Source organism: Oncorhynchus clarkii, chromosome 3 (genome assembly GCF_045791955.1).
Source record: "Oncorhynchus clarkii lewisi isolate Uvic-CL-2024 chromosome 3, UVic_Ocla_1.0, whole genome shotgun sequence".
Taxonomy (NCBI): domain Eukaryota; kingdom Metazoa; phylum Chordata; class Actinopteri; order Salmoniformes; family Salmonidae; genus Oncorhynchus; species Oncorhynchus clarkii.
In genome coordinates, this window is record NC_092149.1 from 2,870,899 (window position 1) to 2,894,235 (window position 23,337).

Below are 23,337 nucleotides of genomic sequence, written 5' to 3' on the forward strand. Positions count from 1 at the left end.
GTGTTGGCCATTGAGAGGCTTTGAAGCCATCGGTCGGCCATATTGGCTCTCCCCAGTAGGGGATGGATTGCTGATGTTATGTGTTGGCCATTGAGAGGCTTTGAAGCCATCGGTCGGCCATATTGGCTCTCCCCAGTAGGGGATGGATTGCTGATGTTATGTGTTGGCCATTGAGATGCTTTGAAGCCACCGGTCGGCCATATTGGCTCTCCCCAGTAGGAGATGGATTGTTGATGTTATGTGTTGGCCATTGAGATGCTTTGAAGCCACCGGTCGGCCATATTGGCTCTCCCCAGTAGGAGATGGATTGTTGATGTTATGTGTTGGCCATTGAGATGCTTTGAAGCCACCGGTCGGCCATATTGGCTCTCCCCAGTAGGGGATGGATTACTGATGTTATGTATTGGCCATTGAGATGCTTTGAAGCCATCGGTCGGCCATATTGGCTCTCCCCAGTAGGGGATGGATTACTGATGTTATGTATTGGCCATTGAGATGCTTTGAAGCCACCGGTCGGCCATATTGGCTCTCCCCAGTAGGGGATGGATTACTGATGTTATGTGTTGGCCATTGAGATGCTTTGAAGCCACCGGTCGGCCATATTGGCTCTCCCCAGTAGGGGATGGATTACTGATGTTATGTGTTGGCCATTGAGATGCTTTGAAGCCACCGGTCGGCCATATTGGCTCTCCCCAGTAGGGGATGGATTACTGATGTTATGTGTTGGCCATTGAGATGCTTTGAAGCCACCGGTCGGCCATATTGGCTCTCCCCAGTAGGGGATGGATTACTGATGTTATGTGTTGGCCATTGAGATGCTTTGAAGCCACCGGTCGGCCATATTGGCTCTCCCCAGTAGGGGATGGATTACTGATGTTATGTATTGGCCATTGAGATGCTTTGAAGCCACCGGTCGGCCATATTGGCTCTCCCCAGTAGGGGATGGATTACTGATGTTATGTGTTGGCCATTGAGATGCTTTGAAGCCACCGGTCGGCCATATTGGCTCTCCCCAGTAGGGGATGGATTACTGATGTTATGTGTTGGCCATTGAGATGCTTTGAAGCCACCGGTCGGCCATATTGGCTCTCCCCAGTGGGGGATGGATTACTGATGTTATGTGTTGGCCATTGAGATGCTTTGAAGCCACCGGTCGGCCATATTGGCTCTCCCCAGTAGGGGATGGATTGCTGATGTTATGTGTTGGCCATTGAGATGCTTTGAAGCCATCGGTCGGCCATATTGGCTCTCCCCAGTAGGGGATGGATTGTTGATGTTATGTGTTGGCCATTGAGATGCTTTGAAGCCACCGGTCGGCCATATTGGCTCTCTCCAGTAGGGGATGGATTACTGATGTTATGTGTTGGCCATTGAGATGCTTTGAAGCCACCGGTCGGCCATATTGGCTCTCTCCAGTAGGGGATGGATTACTGATGTTATGTGTTGGCCATTGAGATGCTTTGAAGCCACCGGTCGGCCATATTGGCTCTCTCCAGTAGGGGATGGATTACTGATGTTATGTGTTGGCCATTGAGATGCTTTGAAGCCACCGGTCGGCCATATTGGCTCTCCCCAGTAGGGGATGGATTACTGATGTTGTTATGTGTTGGCCATTGAGATGCTTTGAAGCCACCGGTCGGCCATATTGGCTCTCTCCATTAGGAGCAGGCCTCCATAGGAATGAATGGAATTCTACAGTGTTTCAATCAAATGTTTTTGTTTTGTTTTAGTGGGGACAGTAACATGAATCTAAAAAGGAAAATGTTATATATTATTTTATTTGTACGTTCAGCTAACATTATATAATGTAAAAGTATTAAGGTGTCTGTAATGGAATACATGTTGTTAAAACCAATTAATAAATACATTTCTTTAGCTTCCAAAACATTTTTTTACAATGGAGGGGGGGGGGGAGAGCCAAGATGGAGGCACGGTGGCTTCAACACAGCGCCCCCTGTCATTCATCTAGTGTATATATAAACCATTGGTTATAACAGATATGAAAGTTATCTTATTATGTGAGGTGAAAGATTCTTCAGCCGGAAAAAAAAAAAAAGCACAATTTTATTTTACTGACGGTTGAAAAATATTTGTTAAACAATTTCAAGGAAGTGACTCTCTCATTGGTGGGTTGTGGCTATTATAATTAACCCTTAATCCATCTTCGGGATGTTTAAACCATGGCCTTCCAGAGACCCAGCTCTACTTCTACCTAGCAACAGTACTCTGCTCCAGTACTTTGTCCCTCTCAGCTAGCCGTAGATAGAATGGTTTGTCCCTCTCAGCTAGCCGTAGATAAACTACTACCAGGCTTTTAAATTCCTTCCAGCGGACTAGTATCAAATTATAATAAGTACAAATCATCACTTAACAGAAGTGGCTTAATTATAAACTCATTTTAAAACTGAAGAGAACACGAAGAATAGTATTGCCTGGTTCATATTAAAGTTCAACTTGGCGTTTTGAGAGCTTGAAGGTTCCTGAACGTTGCGTCCTGATCCCCAGCTTGACTGACAGTCCGCCCGGGGGTCAGTGACGGGTCTCTTTCACTCCTGCTTGTGAGGAGGGACAGCAGCCAGTCGGAACACTGCAATAGGGGTCACATGACAGGAAACAACAGCCTTCACCTTGCTGTTATTAAAACAAGTCCTACTGACTGAGCTGAGGTTTTTCCACACTTCTGGACGACAGAAATGTCCATTCAAAGCTTTTGTCTTCTGGGGAAGAAAGAAAAAAAATTATTCTGTGAAACCAAAAACTGGTGTTTTTAGGTCAGATGTCAGTCTGAATACAGGAGGTCTGGAACAGGCTGGAGGGACGGGCCTGCAGGTTGTTGTTGTTCTCCTGCAGCAGCTGTCCAACGGGAAGGGCTCCTCCTGTAATACAGTCACAATCTGCCTTCGTAGGACACACCTGGTTGATGTTTTCCTCTGCTATCAGACACCTTGGGGAGACGGACACCTCGGGACAGGGCGAGGAGACCGGGGAGTGAGGCTGGGAGAGGACACCTCGGGGTGAGGGTAACGCCTCCAGCCGGTCTCCCTCTACTTCAGGCAGAGGGCTGACTGTGGCGAAGCGGCTGTGGTAGTCAGACGAGGATCCGTGGCCGCAGGACGTCTTCGTGATCTCCAGGGCAGAGCCGCCGCTGAACTCTGACAAGTGGGAGGAGTCAGAGTCGGCTACGGAGGGCAGAGAGCCGCTGAGGGAGGGAGAGTCAAACTCTGAGGAGTTGGTGCTCTGCTGCTCCAGGAGACGAGCGTCCATATCCTCCCTCGTCTCCTGGATCTTACAGCCTCCTCCCTTCTTCAGCTTGCTTTTACTCTTCTTCCCCGAGGAAGAGGAGGAGGACTTGGCGGTGCCATCCTGGCCCTCTGAGGGGCATCCAGAGTGGCAGGACCAGCCACAGCGCCCAGCGTCTCTCCCATCATCCATAGCGTGGTCGTGTAGTTGACCAGCGGACTTACCCGGCTCTATGTCCACCTGCACCTCCATACTGGTCCCGTCTCTACACAAAACACCACCAGACAGAAAGGAAGAGGCAAGTTGAACACAGGTCTACAGGAGGGAGACAAGTCCTCTGTGGAGATGTCATTGAAATGTTAATGTTTCTAAATGACACAGCCCTGACCTGTAGTTGAGAAGGGATCCAGCCATTGCTTTGGTGCTAGCGTTGTCACTGATGGTCCCCAAGCTGAAGGTGGCCGACTCTCCACTCAGACTACACCTCTCCTTCTGAACATCAGCCTGGACCTCCAACCTGGAGCAGGGGACACGGGGGGACAGGAGAGGAGAGAGGACAGGGGGGAGGGGAGAGGACCGGGGGAGGAGAGAGGACAGGACCGGGGGAGGAGATCAGACCTTAGTTTATTTTTACAGTCACAATACAAGGTGCATACAGCCAGATGGACCTACAGCCACCTGACAGTAAGGTTGGTATCCTGTCCAGTCTCTCTCTCACGCTGTCCCGTTGAGGTAGCCGACCAACACTGTCCCGTTGAGGTAGCCGACCAACACTGACCCGTTGAGGTAGCCGACCAACACTGTCCCGTTGAGGTAGCCGACCAACACTGTCCAGTTGAGGTAGCCGACCCCAACACTGTCCCGTTGAGGTAGCCGACCCCAACACTGTCCCGTTGAGGTAGCCGACCCCAACACTGACCCGTTGTGGAAGCCGACCCCAACACTGACCCGTTGAGGTAGCCGACCCCAACACTGACCCGTTGAGGTAGCCGACCCCAACACTGACCCGTTGAGGTAGCCGACCCCAACACTGACCCGTTGAGGTAGCCGACCCCAACACTGACCCGTTGAGGTAGCCGACCCCAACACTGACCCGTTGAGGTAGCCGACCAACACTGACCCGTTGAGGTAGCCGACCAACACTGACCCGTTGAGGTAGCCGACCAACACTGACCCGTTGAGGTAGCCGACCCCAACACTGACCCGTTGAGGTAGCCGACCCCAACACTGTCCCGTTGAGGTGGCCGACCCCAACACTGACCCGTTGAGGTAGCCGACCAACACTGTCCCGTTGAGGTAGCCGACCCCAACACTGACCCGTTGAGGTAGCCGACCCCAACACTGACCCGTTGAGGTAGCCGACCAACACTGTCCCGTTGAGGTAGCCGACCCCAACACTGTCCAGTTGAGGTAGCCGACCCCAACACTGACCCGTTGAGGAAGCCGACCAACACTGACCCGTTGAGGTAGCCGACCAACACTGTCCCGTTGAGGTAGCCGACCAACACTGTCCAGTTGAGGTAGCCGACCCCAACACTGACCCGTTGGGGAAGCCGACCCCAACACTGACCCAACACTGGTAGTTGATCGGGTCTTGGAATTCCCTCGAAGCCAACCTAAAGCACCAGGACCGGGGGTCACTGGGAGTTCAAACCACCTACAGATGAACAGGTTGTTGAGATGTAGTTGTTTCTGGTTGTCACCTGATGTCACTAGTCCGCGTTGCCATGGTAAGAAAGCGTGATGCGTACTTGGTCTTTCTGATCCTGATGGCAGGTAGCCGAGCGGTTTGAGACCGAGGTCACTGGTTCAAATTCCCAAGGCAACAAAGTGAAAAATATGTCCATGTGCCCTTGAGCAAGGCATGTAACCCTACAACACATTACACTGGACCTATCATACTGCTGGGACTGACCCTGTACAACAACACATTACACTGGACCTATCATACTGCTGGGACTGACCCTGTACAACAACACATTACACTGGACCTACCATACTGCTGGGACTGACCCTGTACAACAACACATTACACTGGACCTATCATACTGCTGGGACTGACCCTGTACAACAACACATTACACTGGACCTACCATACCGCTGGGACTGACCCTGTACAACAACACATTACACTGGACCTATCATACTGCTGGGACTGACCCTGTACAACAACACATTACACTGGACCTACCATACCGCTGGGACTGACCCTGTACAACAACACATTACACTGGACCTATCATACTGCTGGGACTGACCCTGTACAACAACACATTACACTGGACCTATCATACTACTGGGACTGACCCTGTACAACAACACATTACACTGGACCTATCATACTGCTGGGACTGACCCTGTACAACAACATATTACACTGGACCTATCATACTGCTGGGACTGACCCTGTACAACAACACATTACACTGGACCTATCATACTGCTGGGACTGACCCTGTAAAACAACACCTATCACACTACTGGGACTGACCCTGTAAAACAACACCTATCACACTACTGACCCTGTAAAACAACACCTATTACACTACTGACCCTGTAAAACAACACCTATCACACTACTGACCATGTAAAACAACACCTATCACACTACTGACCCTGTAAAACAACACCTATCACACTACTGACCATGTAAAACAACACCTATCACACTACTGACCCTGTAAAACAACACCTATCACACTACTGACCCTGTAAAACAACACCTATCACACTACTGACCCATCTTGGTTCAAATCTCTCTTGGAAAAAAAAAAAATCTGTTTTTATCTCAACGAGACTAACCTGGTTGAATAAAGGTTCAATCCAATCCAAAAGTACTGACCTGTTCAGGTAGTTGACCATGGCGCTGCCAGACAGAGATCCGGTGATGCTGGCTCCAGCCAGGGCCATGGTGGAGGCGTTCTCACTCAGGTTGTCCCTCATGGCGCCCATCCGGTCCACGTGGCTCCCGCTGGCACTCAGACTGCCCGTCATGCCCCCCACGCTACCTTCTCCGATGCTGGGGTTGTTCCTGGTGTCCGCCACAGAGGTCGTGTCTGAGGAGACAGGGGAGAGAGCAGGAGTTCATCAGAGCCGCTCTATAAACTAAAAGACTAGGTCTTTCTCTTGTTGGTTCTCTCCCTTCTATGTCCTCGTCTTTTCTAGAAGGTCTGTAACAAGGTCTTTCTCTTATTGGTTCTCTCCCTTCTCGTCTTTTCTAGAAGGTCTGTAACAAGGTCTTTCTCCTGTTGGTTCTCTCCCTTCTCGTCTTTTCTAGAAGGTCTGTAACAAGGTTTTTCTCCTGTTGGTTCTCTCTCTTCTCTGTCCTCGTCTTTTCTAGAAGGCCTGTAACAAGGTCTTTCTCTTATTGGTTCTCTCTCTTCTCTGTCCTCGTCTTTTCTAGAAGGTCTGTAACAAGGTTTTTCTCCTGTTGGTTCTCTCCCTTCTCGTCTTTTCTAGAAGGTCTGTAACAAGGTCTTTCTCCTGCTGGTTCTCTCCCTTCTCGTCTTTTCTAGAAGGTCTGTAACAAGGTCTTTCTCCTGTTGGTTCTCTCCCTTCTCGTCTTTTCTAGAAGGTCTGTAACAAGGTCTTTCTCCTGTTGGTTCTCTCCCTTCTCTGTCCTCGTCTTTTCTAGAAGGTCTGTAACAAGGTCTTTCTCCTGTTGGTTCTCTCTCTTCTACGTCCTCGTCTTTTCTAGAAGGTCTGTAACAAGGTCTTTCTCCTGTTGGTTCTCTCCCTTCTCGTCTTTTCTAGAAGGTCTGTAACAAGGTCTTTCTCCTGTTGGTTCTCACCCTTCTCGTCTTTTCTAGAAGGTCTGTAACAAGGTCTTTCTCCTGTTGGTTCTCTCCCTTCTCGTCTTTTCTAGAAGGTCTGTAACAAGGTCTTTCTCCTGTTGGTTCTCTCCCTTCTCTGTCCTCGTCTTTTCTAGAAGGTCTGTAACAAGGTCTTTCTCCTGTTGGTTCTCTCCCTTCTACGTCCTCGTCTTTTCTAGAAGGTCTGTAACAAGGTCTTTCTCCTGTTGGTTCTCTCTTCTACGTCCTCGTCTTTTCTAGAAGGTCTGTAACAAGGTCTTTCTCCTGTTGGTTCTCTCCCTTCTCGTCTTTTCTAGAAGGTCTGTAACAAGGTCTTTCTCCTGTTGGTTCTCTCTCCTCTATGTCCTCATCTTTTCTAGAAGGTCTGTAACAAGGTCTTTCTCCTGTTGGTTCTCTCTCTTCTATGTCCTTGTCTTTTCTAGAAGGTCTGTAACAAGGTCTTTCTCCTGTTGGTTCTCTCTCTTCTCGTCTTTTCTAGAAGGTCTGTAACAAGGTCTTTCTCCTGTTGGTTCTCTCTCTTCTATGGCCTCGTCTTTTCTAGAAGGTCTGTAACAAGGTCTTTCTCCTGTTAGTTCTCTCCCTTCTAGTCTTTTCTAGAAGGTCTGTAACAAGGTCTTTCTCCTGTTGGTTCTCTCCCTTCTCGTCTTTTCTAGAAGGCCTGTAACAAGGTCTTTCTCCTGTTGGTTCTCTCTCTTCTATGTCCTCGTCTTTTCTAGAAGGTCTGTAACAAGGTCTTTCTCCTGTTGGTTCTCTCCCTTCTCGTCTTTTCTAGAAGGCCTGTAACAAGGTCTTTCTCCTGTTGGTTCTCTCTCTTCTCTGTCCTCGTCTTTTCTAGAAGGCCTGTAACAAGGTCTTTCTCCTGTTGGTTCTCTCCCTTCTCGTCTTTTCTAGAAGGTCTGTAACAAGGTCTTTCTCCTGTTGGTTCTCTCTCTTCTATGTCCTCGTCTTTTCTAGAAGGTCTGTAACAAGGTCTTTCTCCTGTTGGTTCTCTCCCTTCTCGTCTTTTCTAGAAGGTCTGTAACAAGGTCTTTCTCCTGTGGGTTCTCTCCCTTCTCGTCTTTTCTAGAAGGTCTGTAACAAGGTCTTTCTCCTGTTGGTTCTCTCCCTTCTCGTCTTTTCTAGAAGGTCTGTAACAAGGTCTTTCTCCTGTTGGTTCTCTCTGTCCTCGTCTTTTCTAGAAGGCCTGTAACAAGGTCTTTCTCCTGTTGGTTCTCTCCCTTCTCGTCTTTTCTAGAAGGTCTGTAACAAGGTCTTTCTCCTGTTGGTTCTCTCTCTTCTCGTCTTTTCTAGAAGGTCTGTAACAAGGTCTTTCTCCTGTTGGTTCTCTCTCTTCTATGGCCTCGTCTTTTCTAGAAGGTCTGTAACAAGGTCTTTCTCCTGTTGGTTCTCTCCCTTCTCGTCTTTTCTAGAAGGTCTGTAACAAGGTCTTTCTCCTGTTGGTTCTCTCCCTTCTCGTCTTTTCTAGAAGGCCTGTAACAAGGTCTTTCTCCTGTTGGTTCTCTCTCTTCTATGTCCTCGTCTTTTCTAGAAGGTCTGTAACAAGGTCTTTCTCCTGTTGGTTCTCTCCCTTCTCGTCTTTTCTAGAAGGCCTGTAACAAGGTCTTTCTCCTGTTGGTTCTCTCTCTTCTCTGTCCTCGTCTTTTCTAGAAGGCCTGTAACAAGGTCTTTCTCCTGTTGGCTCTCTCCCTTCTCGTCTTTTCTAGAAGGTCTGTAACAAGGTCTTTCTCCTGTTGGTTCTCTCTCTTCTATGTCCTCGTCTTTTCTAGAAGGTCTGTAACAAGGTCTTTCTCCTGTTGGTTCTCTCCCTTCTCGTCTTTTCTAGAAGGTCTGTAACAAGGTCTTTCTCCTGTGGGTTCTCTCCCTTCTCGTCTTTTCTAGAAGGTCTGTAACAAGGTCTTTCTCCTGTTGGTTCTCTCTCCATTCTCGTCTTTTCTAGAAGGTCTGTAACAAGGTCTTTCTCCTGTTGGTTCTCTCTCTTCTCGTCTTTTCTAGAAGGTCTGTAACAAGGTCTTTCTCCTGTTGGTTCTCTCTCTTCTATGGCCTCGTCTTTTCTAGAAGGTCTGTAACAAGGTCTTTCTCCTGTTGGTTCTCTCCCTTCTCGTCTTTTCTAGAAGGTCTGTAACAAGGTCTTTCTCCTGTTGGTTCTCTCCCTTCTCGTCTTTTCTAAAAGGCCTGTAACAAGGTCTTTCTCCTGTTGGTTCTCTCTTCTATGTCCTCGTCTTTTCTAGAAGGTCTGTAACAAGGTCTTTCTCCTGTTGGTTCTCTCCCTTCTCGTCTTTTCTAGAAGGCCTGTAACAAGGTCTTTCTCCTGTTGGTTCTCTCTCTTCTCTGTCCTCGTCTTTTCTAGAAGGCCTGTAACAAGGTCTTTCTCCTGTTGGTTCTCTCCCTTCTACGTCCTCGTCTTTTCTAGAAGGTCTGTAACAAGGTCTTTCTCCTGTTGGTTCTCTCTCTTCTACGTCCTCGTCTTTTCTAGAAGGTCTGTAACAAGGTCTTTCTCCTGTTGGTTCTCTCCCTTCTCGTCTTTTCTAGAAGGTCTGTAACAAGGTCTTTCTCCTGTTGGTTCTCTCTCCTCTATGTCCTCATCTTTTCTAGAAGGTCTGTAACAAGGTCTTTCTCCTGTTGGTTCTCTCTCTTCTATGTCCTTGTCTTTTCTAGAAGGTCTGTAACAAGGTCTTTCTCCTGTTGGTTCTCTCTCTTCTCGTCTTTTCTAGAAGGTCTGTAACAAGGTCTTTCTCCTGTTGGTTCTCTCTCTTCTATGTCCTCGTCTTTTCTAGAAGGCCTGTAACAAGGTCTTTCTCCTGTTGGTTCTCTCCCTTCTCGTCTTTTCTAGAAGGCCTGTAACAAGGTCTTTCTCCTGTTGGTTCTCTCTCTTCTCTGTCCTCGTCTTTTCTAGAAGGCCTGTAACAAGGTCTTTCTCCTGTTGGTTCTCTCCCTTCTCGTCTTTTCTAGAAGGTCTGTAACAAGGTCTTTCTCCTGTTGGTTCTCTCTCTTCTATGTCCTCGTCTTTTCTAGAAGGTCTGTAACAAGGTCTTTCTCCTGTTGGTTCTCTCCCTTCTCATCTTTTCTAGAAGGACTGTAACAAGGTCTTTCTCCTGTTGGTTCTCTCCCTTCTCGTCTATTCTAGAAGGTCTGTAACAAGGTCTTTCTCCTGTTGGTTCTCTCTCTTCTATGTCCTCGTCTTTTCTAGAAGGTCTGTAACAAGGTCTTTCTCCTGTTGGTTCTCTCCCTTCTCGTCTTTTCTAGAAGGTCTGTAACGAGGTCTTTCTCCTGTTGGTTCTCTCTCTTCTCTGTCCTCGTCTTTTCTAGAAGGTCTGTAACAAGGTCTTTCTCCTGTTGGTTCTCTCCCTTCTCGTATTTTCTAGAAGGTCTGTAACAAGGTCTTTCTCCTGTTGGTTCTCTCTCTTCTCTGTCCTCGTCTTTTCTAGAAGGTCTGTAACAAGGTCTTTCTCCTGTTGGTTCTCTCTCTTCTCTTTTCTAGAAGGTCTGTAACAAGGTCTTTCTCCTGTTGGTTCTCTCTCTTCTCGTCTTTTCTAGAAGGTCTGTAACAAGGTCTTTCTCCTGTTGGTTCTCTCTCTTCTATGTCCTCGTCTTTTCTAGAAGGTCTGTAACAAGGTCTTTCTCCTGTTGGTTCTCTCTTCTCGTCTTTTCTAGAAGGTCTGTAACAAGGTCTTTCTCCTGTTGGTTCTCTCCCTTCTCGTCTTTTCTAGAAGGTCTGTAACAAGGTCTTTCTCCTGTTGGTTCTCTCCCTTCTCGTATTTTCTAGAAGGCCTGTAACAAGGTCTTTCTCCTGTTGGTTCTCTCTCTTCTATGTCCTCGTCTTTTCTAGAAGGTCTGTAACAAGGTCTTTCTCCTGTTGGTTCTCTCTCTTCTCGTCTTTTCTAGAAGGTCTGTAACAAGGTCTTTCTCCTGTTGGTTCTCTCTCTTCTATGTCCTCGTCTTTTCTAGAAGGTCTGTAACAAGGTCTTTCTCCTGTTGGTTCTCTCTCTTCTATGTCCTCGTCTTTTCTAGAAGGTCTGTAACAAGGTCTTTCTCTTATTGGTTCTCTCTCTTCTCGTCTTTTCTAGAAGGTCTGTAACAAGGTCTTTCTCCTGTTGGTTCTCTCCCTTCTCGTCTTTTCTAGAAGGTCTGTAACAAGGTCTTTCTCCTGTTGGTTCTCTCCCTTCTCGTCTTTTCTAGAAGGTCTGTAACAAGGTCTTTCTCCTGTTGGTTCTCTCCCTTCTCGTCTTTTCTAGAAGGCCTGTAACAAGGTCTTTCTCCTGTTGGTTCTCTCCCTTCTCGTCTTTTCTAGAAGGCCTGTAACAAGGTCTTTCTCCTGTTGGTTCTCTCTCTTCTCTGTCCTCGTCTTTTCTAGAAGGCCTGTAACAAGGTCTTTCTCCTGTTGGTTCTCTCCCTTCTCGTCTTTTCTAGAAGGTCTGTAACAAGGTCTTTCTCCTGTTGGTTCTCTCTCTTCTATGTCCTCGTCTTTTCTAGAAGGTCTGTAACAAGGTCTTTCTCCTGTTGGTTCTCTCCCTTCTCATCTTTTCTAGAAGGACTGTAACAAGGTCTTTCTCCTGTTGGTTCTCTCCCTTCTCGTCTATTCTAGAAGGTCTGTAACAAGGTCTTTCTCCTGTTGGTTCTCTCTCTTCTATGTCCTCGTCTTTTCTAGAAGGTCTGTAACAAGGTCTTTCTCCTGTTGGTTCTCTCCCTTCTCGTCTTTTCTAGAAGGTCTGTAACAAGGTCTTTCTCCTGTTGGTTCTCTCTGTCCTCGTCTTTTCTAGAAGGCCTGTAACAAGGTCTTTCTCCTGTTGGTTCTCTCCCTTCTCGTCTTTTCTAGAAGGTCTGTAACAAGGTCTTTCTCCTGTTGGTTCTCTCTCTTCTCTGTCCTCGTCTTTTCTAGAAGGTCTGTAACAAGGTCTTTCTCCTGTTGGTTCTCTCTCTTCTATGTCCTCGTCTTTTCTAGAAGGTCTGTAACAAGGTCTTTCTCCTGTTGGTTCTCTCCCTTCTCTGGCCACCTCTTTTCTAGAAGGTCTGTAACAAGGTCTTTCTCCTGTTGGTTCTCTCTCTTCTCGTCTTTTCTAGAAGGTCTGTAACAAGGTCTTTCTCCTGTTGGTTCTCTCTCTTCTATGTCCTCGTCTTTTCTAGAAGGTCTGTAACAAGGTCTTTCTCCTGTTGGTTCTCTCTCTTCTATGTCCTCGTCTTTTCTAGAAGGTCTGTAACAAGGTCTTTCTCCTGTTGGTTCTCTCCCTTCTCGTCTTTTCTAGAAGGTCTGTAACAAGGTCTTTCTCCTGTTGGTTCTCTCCCTTCTCGTCTTTTCTAGAAGGCCTGTAACAAGGTCTTTCTCCTGTTGGTTCTCTCTCTTCTATGTCCTCGTCTTTTCTAGAAGGTCTGTAACAAGGTCTTTCTCCTGTTGGTTCTCTCTCTTCTATGTCCTCATCTTTTCTAGAAGGTCTGTAACAAGGTCTTTCTCCTGTTGGTTCTCTCTCTTCTCTGTCCTCATCTTTTCTAGAAGGTCTGTAACAAGGTCTTTCTCCTGTTGGTTCTCTCTCTTCTCTGTCCTCGTCTTTTCTAGAAGGTCTGTAACAAGGTCTTTCTCCTGTTGGTTCTCTCTCTTCTCGTCTTTTCTAGAAGGTCTGTAACAAGGTCTTTCTCTTATTGGTTCTCTCCCTTCTCTGTCCTGTGTGTGTCTGTGTGTGTGTGTGTGTGTGTGTGAGAGACGTACCAGTAGCTTGCGCCCCACTCCCTGCGGTCATCTGGTTCTCGTCATCGAACTCGATGCGGACTCCTTTCCCATTACCAGTGGAGACCCCACAGCCCCCGCTGCGACACAGAGAGATGGGCACCACGCCGTACACGTACGCCAGCATGATGGGCACGCCGATGCCTGGACACACACACAGAGAGGGTGGGACACCAGACAACCAGCAGAGACCACTGTGTCTCCTAAGAGCAGTCGGTCACTACTAGCTCATCTAAACAACCAGAGACCCCTGTGTCTCCTAAGAGCAGTCGGTCACTACTAGCTCATCTAAACAACCAGAGACCACTGTGTCTCCTAAGAGCAGTCGGTCACTACTAGCTCATCTAAACAACCAGAGACCCCTGTGTCTCCTAAGAGCAGTCGGTCACTACTAGCTCATCTAAACAACCAGAGACCACTGTGTCTCCTAAGAGCAGTCGGTCACTACTAGCTCATCTAAACAACCAGAGACCCCTGTGTCTCCTAAGAGCAGTCGGTCACTACTAGCTCATCTAAACAACCAGAGACCACTGTGTCTCCTAAGAGCAGTCGGTCACTACTAGCTCATCTAAACAACCAGAGACCCCTGTGTCTCCTAAGAGCAGTCGGTCACTACTAGCTCATCTAAACAACCAGAGACCCCTGTGTCTCCTAAGAGCAGTCGGTCACTACTAGCTCATCTAAACAACCAGAGACCCCTGTGTCTCCTAAGAGCAGTCGGTCACTACTAGCTCATCTAAACAACCAGAGACCACTGTGTCTCCTAAGAGCAGTCGGTCACTACTAGCTCATCTAAACAACCAGAGACCCCTGTGTCTCCTAAGAGCAGTCGGTCACTACTAGCTCATCTAAACAACCAGAGACCACTGTGTCTCCTAAGAGCAGTCGGTCACTACTAGCTCATCTAAACAACCAGAGACCCCTGTGTCTCCTAAGAGCAGTCGGTCACTACTAGCTCATCTAAACAACCAGAGACCCCTGTGTCTCCTAAGAGCAGTCGGTCACTACTCAGGGGACATGATGACAGACAGTACAGTATACTGACCACAGGGGACATGATGACAGACAGAATACAGTATACTGACCACAGGGGACATGATGACAGACAGAGTACAGTATACTGACCACAGGGGACATGATGACAGACAGAGTACAGTATACTGACCACAGGGGACATGATGACAGACAGAGTACAGTATACTGACCACAGGGGACATGATGACAGACAGAGTACAGTATACTGACCGACAGAGACGGCTGCCACCACAGGAGACATGATGACAGACAGAGTACAGGTTACTGACCACAGGGGACATGATGACAGACAGAATACAGTATACTGACCGACAGAGACGGCTGCCACCACAGGAGACATGATGACAGACAGAGTACAGGTTACTGACCACAGGGGACATGATGACAGACAGAATACAGTATACTGACCGACAGAGACGGCTGCCACCACAGGAGACATGATGACAGACAGAGTGACTCCTCCTACTATCACCAGGTTCCTCCTGTGAGGAGAGATGTCCTTCCCCTCATAGCGGTTATAGATCTAACAGACAGACAGACGGGTTAGAGGTCAGAGGTTATAGGTCAGACAGAGTGACTCCTCCTGCTATCACCAGGTTCCTCCTGTGAGGAGAGATGTCCTTCCCCTCATAGCGGTTATAGATCTAACAGACATACAGGGGTTAAAGGTCAGGGGTTATAGATCTGACAGGCAGACGGGTCAGAGGTTATAGACCAGACAGACGGACATACAGGGGTTATAGATCAGACAGACTGGGTTAGAGGTCAGAGGTTATAGATCTGACAGACAGATGGAGGTTACAGGTCAGGGGTCATGGATCTGACAGTCAGATGGAGGTTAAAGATCAGGGGTCATGGATCTGACAGATGGGGGTTTACAGGTCAAGGGTCATGGATCTGATAGATGGAGGTTAAAGATCAGGGGTCATGGATCTGACAGACAGGGTTAGGTCAGGGGTCACCGTACTGTGAGGAGAACCATGACTCTCGACTTACTGAAAACACATCACGAGTGATGCAGTGGTTCCATCTATTGGCTAACGTTATTATTCTGTGTTCATTAAAACAACTGTATTATTCTGTCTGTGTTCATATAAAACAACTGTATTATTCTGTCTGTGTTCATATAAAACAACTGTATTATTCTGTCTGTGTTCATATAAAACAACTGTATTATTCTGTCTGTGTTCATATAAAACAACTGTATTATTCTGTCTGTGTTCATTAAAACAACTGTATTATTCTGTCTGTGTTCATATAAAACAACTGTATTATTCTGTCTGTGTTCATATAAAACAACTATTATTCTGTCTGTGTTCATATAAAACTACTAACTGTAGTATTCTGTGTTCATATAAAACAACTGTAGTATTCTGTGTTCATATAAAACTACTAACTGTAGTATTCTGTGTTCATATAAAACTACTAACTGTATTATTCTGTGTTCATATAAAACTACTAACTGTAGTATTCTGTGTTCATATAAAACAACTAACTGTAGTATTCTGTGTTCATATAAAACTACTAACTGTATTATTCTGTGTTCATATAAAACAACTAACTGTAGTATTCTGTGTTCATATAAAACTACTAACTGTAGTATTCTGTGTTCATATAAAACAACTAACTGTAGTATTCTGTGTTCATATAAAACAACTAACTGTAGTATTCTGTGTTCATATAAAACAACTAACTGTATTATTCTGTCTGTGTTCATATAAAACTACTAACTGTATTATTCTGTGTTCATATAAAACTACTAACTGTAGTATTCTGTGTTCATATAAAACAACTAACTGTATTATTCTGTGTTCATATAAAACAACTAACTGTATTATTCTGTGTTCATATAAAACAACTAACTGTAGTATTCTGTGTTCATATAAAACTACTAACTGTATTATTCTGTGTTCATATAAAACTACTAACTGTAGTATTCTGTGTTCATATAAAACAACTAACTGTAGTATTCTGTGTTCATATAAAACAACTAACTGTATTATTCTGTGTTCATATAAAACAACTAACTGTAGTATTCTGTGTTCATATAAAACAACTAACTGTAGTATTCTGTGTTCATATAAAACAACTATTATTCTGTCTGTGTTCATATAAAACAACTAACTGTATTATTCTGTGTTCATATAAAACAACTAACTGTATTATTCTGTGTTCATATAAAACAACTAACTGTAGTATTCTGTGTTCATATAAAACTACTAACTGTAGTATTCTGTGTTCATATAAAACAACTAACTGTAGTATTCTGTGTTCATATAAAACAACTAACTGTAGTATTCTGTGTTCATATAAAACAAGCCTGTGTAATCATTGACTCGTACACAGTAGTTGTTGGAAACAACGCTGTAGGTTAAGTTCTCCAGTACATTCCTCCATCTTTAGTCCACGAGCTGATTATCATCTTTCTGGTTGTACAGACGACTAGACTTCCACCTGATCATCCCGTTTACAGCACAGACCCATTACTGATGAACGGCTTCTCTGTTGTCTGGTCATCTATCTGTCAACACGACGGCTGATGTCATCTGATGACCTCAGTCTGCCGTGTGTTTAGGGTCAGCTCACCTTCCTCCCCACGTACACAGGGATGCCTATGATCATGGCGGGGACGGCGATGCCAGCGATCAGAGCGATGCCCACCGGAGCGCCCACCAGCGTGCCCAGCTGCCACAGAATCTTCTTCTTCCTGCTCCACGGCTTCCTGCCCCAGAAGGTACATCCTGACGGGCTGGGGAGGACGGAGAGAGATGATTACAACCCAACCCTGACAGGCTGACCAGGGGACAGAGATGATTACAACCCAACCCTGACAGGCTGACCAGGGGACAGAGATGATTACAACCCAACCCTGACAGGCTGACCAGGGGACAGAGATGATTACAACCCAACCCTGACAGGCTGACCAGGGGACAGAGATGATAACAACCCAACCCTGACAGGCTGACCAGGGGACAGAGATGATTACAACCCAACCCTGACAGGCTGACCAGGGGACAGAGATGATTACAACCCAACCCTGACAGGCTGACCAGAGGACAGAGATGATAACAACCCAACCCTGACAGGCTGACCAGGGGACAGAGATGATAACAACCCAACCCTGACAGGCTGACCAGAGGACAGAGATGATTACAACCCAACCCTGACAAGCTGACCAGGGGACAGAGATGATAACAACCCAACCCTGACAGGCTGACCAGGGGACAGAGATGATTAAAACCCAACCCTGACAGGCTGACCAGGGGACAGAGATGATTACAACCCAACCATGACAGGCTGACCAGGGGACAGAGATAACAACCCAACCCTGACAGGCTGACCAGGGGACAGAGATGATTAAAACCCAACCCTGACAGGCTGACCAGGGGACAGAGATGATTACAACCCAACCATGACAGGCTGACCAGGGGACAGAGATGATAACAACCCAACCCTGACAGGCTGACCAGGGGACAGAGATGATTACAACCCAACCCTGACAGGCTGACCAGGGGACAGAGATGATTAAAACCCAACCCTGACAGGCTGACCAGAGGACAGAGATGATAACAACCCAACCCTGACAGGCTGACCAGGGGACAGTCTAGGGCATATAGCCTAGCAGAACTCTGGCTATTCAGAGGCAGAACCCTGTGGTTCCTGTATAGATAGTGATGTACTCCCTGAGTGTTGACAGACTCCTCACCCCTCTGCCTCTCACCTCAGGTAGTGCAGGTCAGAGATCTCCTTCATGCAGAGCCAGCAGAACTCACAGCCACAGACGGCGCAGGTCATGTGGTTACAACTGCCGTCGTTCATCTTGATGATGTAAGCAGCGCAGCGCGGACAGGGCTTGATGTCATCGGCTGGGGATGAAGGAATAGAAACGCCGTGTTTGTTGTTAAAACAGAAACAGTGGACCACACCTCCCCCTTAAATCCCAGACAGCACATACACCCTCTTCTTCATCTAGAACATTCCCAACCTACCTACTTCTATTGCCAGAGGCAGTATTCCGGGTTCTCATCTGGCCACACAAGGAGCTCGGTGGGAAAGGAGGGGAAGGGAAAGACTATGCAATCTATTTTAGGATAAGGCTGTAACGTAACAAAATGTGAAAAACGTCAAGGGGTCTGAATACTTTCTGAATGAATGTATCCCAGTTGAAAACATTTTGTTTGTTCTTCTCTGACATAGAAGACGGTTCCATAAAACCTAAACATAATAACATAATATAAAATCATTTCACCAGCGTCTTATTTCACAGGGCTTCATTCCATGGTTCCTTCCACAGGAGCCAGGAGAGATCAAAAACGTCCTCTCACTGTCAACTACGTTTATTTTCAGCAAACTTAACATGTGTAAATTTTTGTACAGGCCCTTCTCCACAGATTGCTCAGTTTGGCTGTGCGGCCAGCTCTAGTCTTGGTGGTTCCAAACTTCTTCCATTTAAGAATGATGGAGGCCATTTTGTTCTTGGGGACCTTCAACGCTGCAGAAATGTTTTGGTATCCTTCCCCAAGATCTGTGCCTCGAACACAATCCTGTCTCGGAGCTCTACGGACAATTCCTTCGACCTCATGGCTTGGTTTTTGCTCTGACATGCACTGTCAACTGTGAGACCTTAAGGTATTTCTGTTTTTTCATTTTTTAATACATTTGCTAACATTTCTAAAAACCTGTTTTGCTTTGTCATTAAGTATTGTGTGTGGATTGACGAGGGGGGGGGGGGGGGGGGAACTAATTTAATCAATTTTAGAGCACTTTTTGCCAGTCCTGTCTGGTCCAGCGACGGTGGGTTTGTGCCCATAGGCGACGCTGTTGCCGGTGATGTCTGGTGAGGACCTGCCTTTACAACAGGCCTATAAGCTCTTAGTCCAGCCTCTCTCAGCCTATTGCGGACAGTCTGAGCACTGATGGAGGGATTGTGCGTTCCTGGTGTAACTCGGGCAGTTGTTCCCATCCTGTACCTGTCCCGCAGGTGTGATGTTCGGATGTATCGATCCTGTGCAGGTGTTATTACACGTGGTCTGCCACTGCGAGGACAATCAGCTGTCCGTCCTGTCTCCCTGAAGCGCTGTCTTTGGCGTCTCACAGTAGACATTGCAATTTATTGCCCTGGCCACATCTGCAGTCCTCATGCCTCCTTGCAGCATGCCTAAGGCACGTTCATGTAGATGAGCAGGGGCCTTGGGCATCTTTCTTCTGGTGTTTCTCTTAATGTAATGGCATGAAAAAAATTGCTGATTATTATCAATGACTTCAGATGTAACAAGTTGTCCAGTACAGGAAATCCTGACTTGTACCCTAGTTTCTAGAAAGACCCAGAGACATCAGTGTCCAGAAGACACCTGCACCAGGTGAGTCAGGTCCCCTTGTAGAACCCTCCCAGTGGTAAATCATCAGTGTCCAGAAGACACCTGCACCAGGTGAGTCAGGTCCCCTTGTAGAACCCTCCCAGTGGTAAATCATCAGTGTCCAGAAGACACCTGCACCAGGTGAGTCAGGTCCCCTTGTAGAACCCTCCCAGTGGTAAATCATCAGTGTCCAGAAGACACCTGCACCAGGTGAGTCAGGTCCCCTTGTAGAACCCTCCCAGTGGTAAATCATCAGTGTCCAGAAGACACCTGCACCAGGTGAGTCAGGTCCCCTTGTAGAACCCTCCCAGTGGTAAATCATCAGTGTCCAGAAGACACCTGCACCAGGTGAGTCAGGTCCCCTTGTAGAACCCTCCCAGTGGTAGATCACAAGATAAAATAAAAAATTGTTGCAACACACTGTGTTCAAATCTTTCACCAATTATTCCATCCATTGACTGGTCCACAATGTTTATTGTTCCAATCATTTGTTCCTAACAAGAAATCTGACACAACCTGAAGCTTTAGGGACTCTCATATGAACGTTGTGTCCAGACCAAGAATCACCATCCAAGTCAACAGTGGAGTTTCATTCAAATAAACAAAGTCAGGGTTTAAGGCCTGGGTTTAAGGCCTGGGTTTAAGGCCTGGGTTTAAGGCCTGGGTTTAAGGCCTGGGTTTAAGGCCTGGGTTTAAGGCCTGGGTTTAAGGCCAGGGTTTAAGGCCTGGGTTTAAGGCCTGGGTTTAAGGCCTGGGTTTAAGGCCTGGGTTTAAGGCCTGGGTTTAAGGCCTGGGTTTAAGGCCTGGGTTTAAGGCCTGGGTTTAAGGCCTGGGTTTAAGACTTGGGTTTAAGGCCTGGGTTTAAGGCCTGGGTTTAAGGCCTGGGTTTAAGGCCTGGGTTTAAGGCCTGGGTTTAAGACCTGGGTTTAAGGCCTGGGTTTAAGGCCTGGGTTTAAGGCCTGGGTTTAAGGCCTGGGTTTAAGACTTGGGTTTAAGGCCTGGGTTTAAGGCCTGGGTTTAAGACCTGGGTTTAAGGCCTGGGTTTAAGGCTTGCAGTTGTAATGTTGTTAGTGTACAGTTTGTGGTCATCCATCCATTAACGTTCCTGTGAATTCAATAAATTTGTTTAGCACTTACGGACTGACTGGGCAGATGGTTCCCAGCCTGCAGGTCCAGCTTCCCCGGCCCCCTGTGTTCGCCCCTCGGGATCAGGAGGTCCAGCTTCCCCGGCCCCCTGTGTTCCCCCCTCGGGATCAGGAGGTCCAGCTTCCCCGGCCCCCTGTGTTCGCCCCTCGGGATCAGGAGGTCCAGCTTCCCCGGCCCCCTGTGTTCGCCCCTCGGGATCAGGAGGTCCAGCTTCTCCGGCCCCCTGTGTTCGCCCCTCGGGATCAGGAGGTCCAGCTTCCCCGGCCCCCTGTGTTCGCCCCTCGGGATCAGGAGGTCCAGCTTCCCCGGCCCCCTGTGTTCGCCCCTCGGGACCAGGAGGTCCAGCTTCCCCGGCCCCCTGTGTTCGCCCCTCGGGATCAGGAGGTCCAGCTTCCCCGGCCCCCTGTGTTCACCCCTCGGGATCAGGAGGTCCAGCTTCCCCGGCCCCCTGTGTTCGCCCCTCGGGATCAGGAGGTCCAGCTTCCCCGGCCCCCTGTGTTCGTCCCTCGGGATCAGGAGGTCCAGCTTCCCCAGCCCCCTGTGTTCGCCCCTCGGGATCAGGAGGTCCAGCTTCCCCGGCCCCCTGTGTTCGCCCCTCGGGATCAGGAGGTCCAGCTTCCCCAGCCCCCTGTGTTCGTCCCTCGGGATCAGGAGGTCCAGCTTCCCCAGCCCCCTGTGTTCGCCCCTCGGGATCAGGAGGTCCAGCTTCCCCGGCCCCCTGTGTTCGCCCCTCGGGATCAGGAGGTCCAGCTTCCCCAGCCCCCTGTGTTCGTCCCTCGGGATCAGGAGGTCCAGCTTCCCCAGCCCCCTGTGTTCGCCCCTCGGGATCAGGAGGTCCAGCTTCCCCGGCCCCCTGTGTTCGCCCCTCGGGATCAGGAGGTCCAGCTTCCCCGGCCCCCTGTGTTCGCCCCTCGGGATCAGGAGACCGTTGAATCATCCTTCCATTCCCTGAAATGTAGACATCTCTCCCAGCCGGGATCTCTGGTAGGAGAGAGGTTCTGAAGTGGCGTTATGACTCAATCTGTGTGGGACTTGGCCGATCTGATAAACACCCTCTCAAAATGTTTGGTTGCTCTTCAGATGTTGCTTCAGCTGGGAGGACATCCACTTTATCGTCGACCCCCCCTGAAATGTAACCTTCACGACTCCTGGGTCCCGGGCCTCTCTTCTCTCATCCTTTCAGATGTTGCTTCAGCTGGGAGGACATCCACTTTATCGTCGACCCCCCCCTGAAATGTAACCTTCACGACTCCTGGGTCCCGGGCCTCTCTTCTCTCATCCTTTCAGTGGCCAGACTCCTGGGTCCCGGCCTCTCTTCTCTCATCCTTTCAGTGGCCAGACTCCTGGGTCCCGGGCCTCTCTTCTCTCATCCTTTCAGTGGCCAGACTCCTGGGTCCCGGGCCTCTTCTCTCATCCTTTCAGTGGCCAGACTCCTGGGTCCCGGCCTCTCTTCTCTCATCCTTTCGGTGGCCAGCAGCTCTGACACCAGCTCACAGCACAGCCCCTTGGTGAGCAGCTCTCACACCAGCTCACAGCACAGCCCCTTGGTGAGCAGCTGACACCAGCTCACAGCACAGCCCCTTGGTGAGCAGCTCCGACACCAGCTCACAGCACAGCCCCTTGGTGAGCAGCTCCGACACCAACTCACAGCACAGCCCCTTGGTGAGCAGCTCTGACACCAGCTCACAGCACAGCCCCTTGGTGAACAGCTCTGACACCAGCTCACAGCCCGTTGGCCAGCAGCTCTGACACCAGCTCACAGCACAGCCCCTTGGTGAGCAGTTCTGACACCAGCTCACAGCACAACACCAGCTCACAGCCCGTTGGCCAACAGCTCTGACAGCAGCTCACAGCCCCTTGGTGAACAGCTCTGACACCAGCTCACAGCCCGTTGGCCAGCAGCTCCCTCATCTTTTCTGCTGTGTCTTCATTGTCCTCATCAGACAGGACTATTATAGATACTGTACGTCTGGGTACAACCGGTTCGTTGGGTCGTTCTAATTTTTTCCACAATACTATCCATTCTTGGACCCCCCGGATCGATGTTCTATGAGTTCCAAATGTTCCAAATCGATGTTCTATGAGCAGCTTCTCCAGGTCGTCATGGAGACCGTTCACCTTCCTGTTTATTTGCTCGTCCATTGAACAACTTCCTATCGTTCACTATAACAGCGGCGTGGTTTTCACCGAAGAGAGTCTCCGCTTGGTTACTTTCCGCCAGACCTTTAGCAGCAGACTGCTCGCGTACGGTTAAACATAGACGACTGGTTTTAGCAAGTTTAAAACAACAGATTTACATACTTGTTTTCAAAGTTTGTATTTGGTCCAAAGCATTCTCTTAGACCTAAACCTCAACTGGAGTGTGTTTCTCTCTCTTAAACCTAAACTGGAGTGCGTGTTTATCATCTTGTGTGCGCGTTGATCATCTTGTGTGTGCGTTGATCATCTTGTGTGCGCGTTGATCATCTTGTGTGCGCGTTGATCATCTTGTGTGCGTGTTCATCATCTTGTGTGCGTGTTCATCATCTTGTGTGCGTGTTCATCATCTGGTGTGCGTGTTCATCATCTGGTGTGCGTGTTCATCATCTGGTGTGCGTGTTCATCATCTTGTGTGCGTTTATCATCATCTTGTGTGCGTTTATCATCTTGTGTGCGTTTATCATCTTGTGTGCGTTTATCATCTTGTGTGCGCGTTGATCATCTTGTGTGCGTGTTGATCATCTTGTGTGCGTGTTCATCTTGTGTGCGTGTTCATCTTGTGTGCGTGTTCATCATCTTGTGTGCGTGTTCATCATCTTGTGTGCGTGTTCATCATCTGGTGTGCGTGTTCATCATCTGGTGTGCGTGTTCATCATCTGGTGTGCGTGTTCATCATCTGGTGTGCGTGTTCATCATCTTGTGTGCGTTTATCATCTTGTGTGCGTTTATCATCGTGCGCGTGTTGATCATCGTGCGCGTGTTTATCATCTTGTGCGCGTGTTGATCATCTTGTGCGCGTGTTGATCATCTTGTGTGCGTTTATCATCTTGTG

At 48.1% G+C, this 23,337-nt stretch overlaps 1 protein-coding gene across 2 annotated transcripts in view; it reads right to left on the reverse strand.

The window, feature by feature from the left end:
• Positions 1-339: 339 nt before the first annotated feature.
• LOC139386563 (E3 ubiquitin-protein ligase RNF19A-like) overlaps positions 340-23,337 on the reverse strand; it is a 72,965-nt gene continuing 49,967 nt past the window's right edge. The window contains exons 4-10 of one of the 2 annotated variants that reach the window (XM_071132226.1): positions 17,525-17,669; positions 16,390-16,552; positions 14,212-14,326; positions 12,751-12,912; positions 6,083-6,296; positions 3,629-3,757; positions 340-3,505 (exon numbers count right to left, since the gene is read on the reverse strand). In XM_071132226.1, coding sequence (XP_070988327.1) covers positions 2,773-3,505; positions 3,629-3,757; positions 6,083-6,296; positions 12,751-12,912; positions 14,212-14,326; positions 16,390-16,552; positions 17,525-17,669 — 1,661 coding nt within the window. In that variant the 3' untranslated portion in view covers positions 340-2,772. Of the gene's footprint in view, positions 3,506-3,628; positions 3,758-6,082; positions 6,306-12,750; positions 12,913-14,211; positions 14,327-16,389; positions 16,553-17,524; positions 17,670-23,337 lie in introns of both variants that reach the window. The other variant, XM_071132219.1, reaches the window with a different exon arrangement.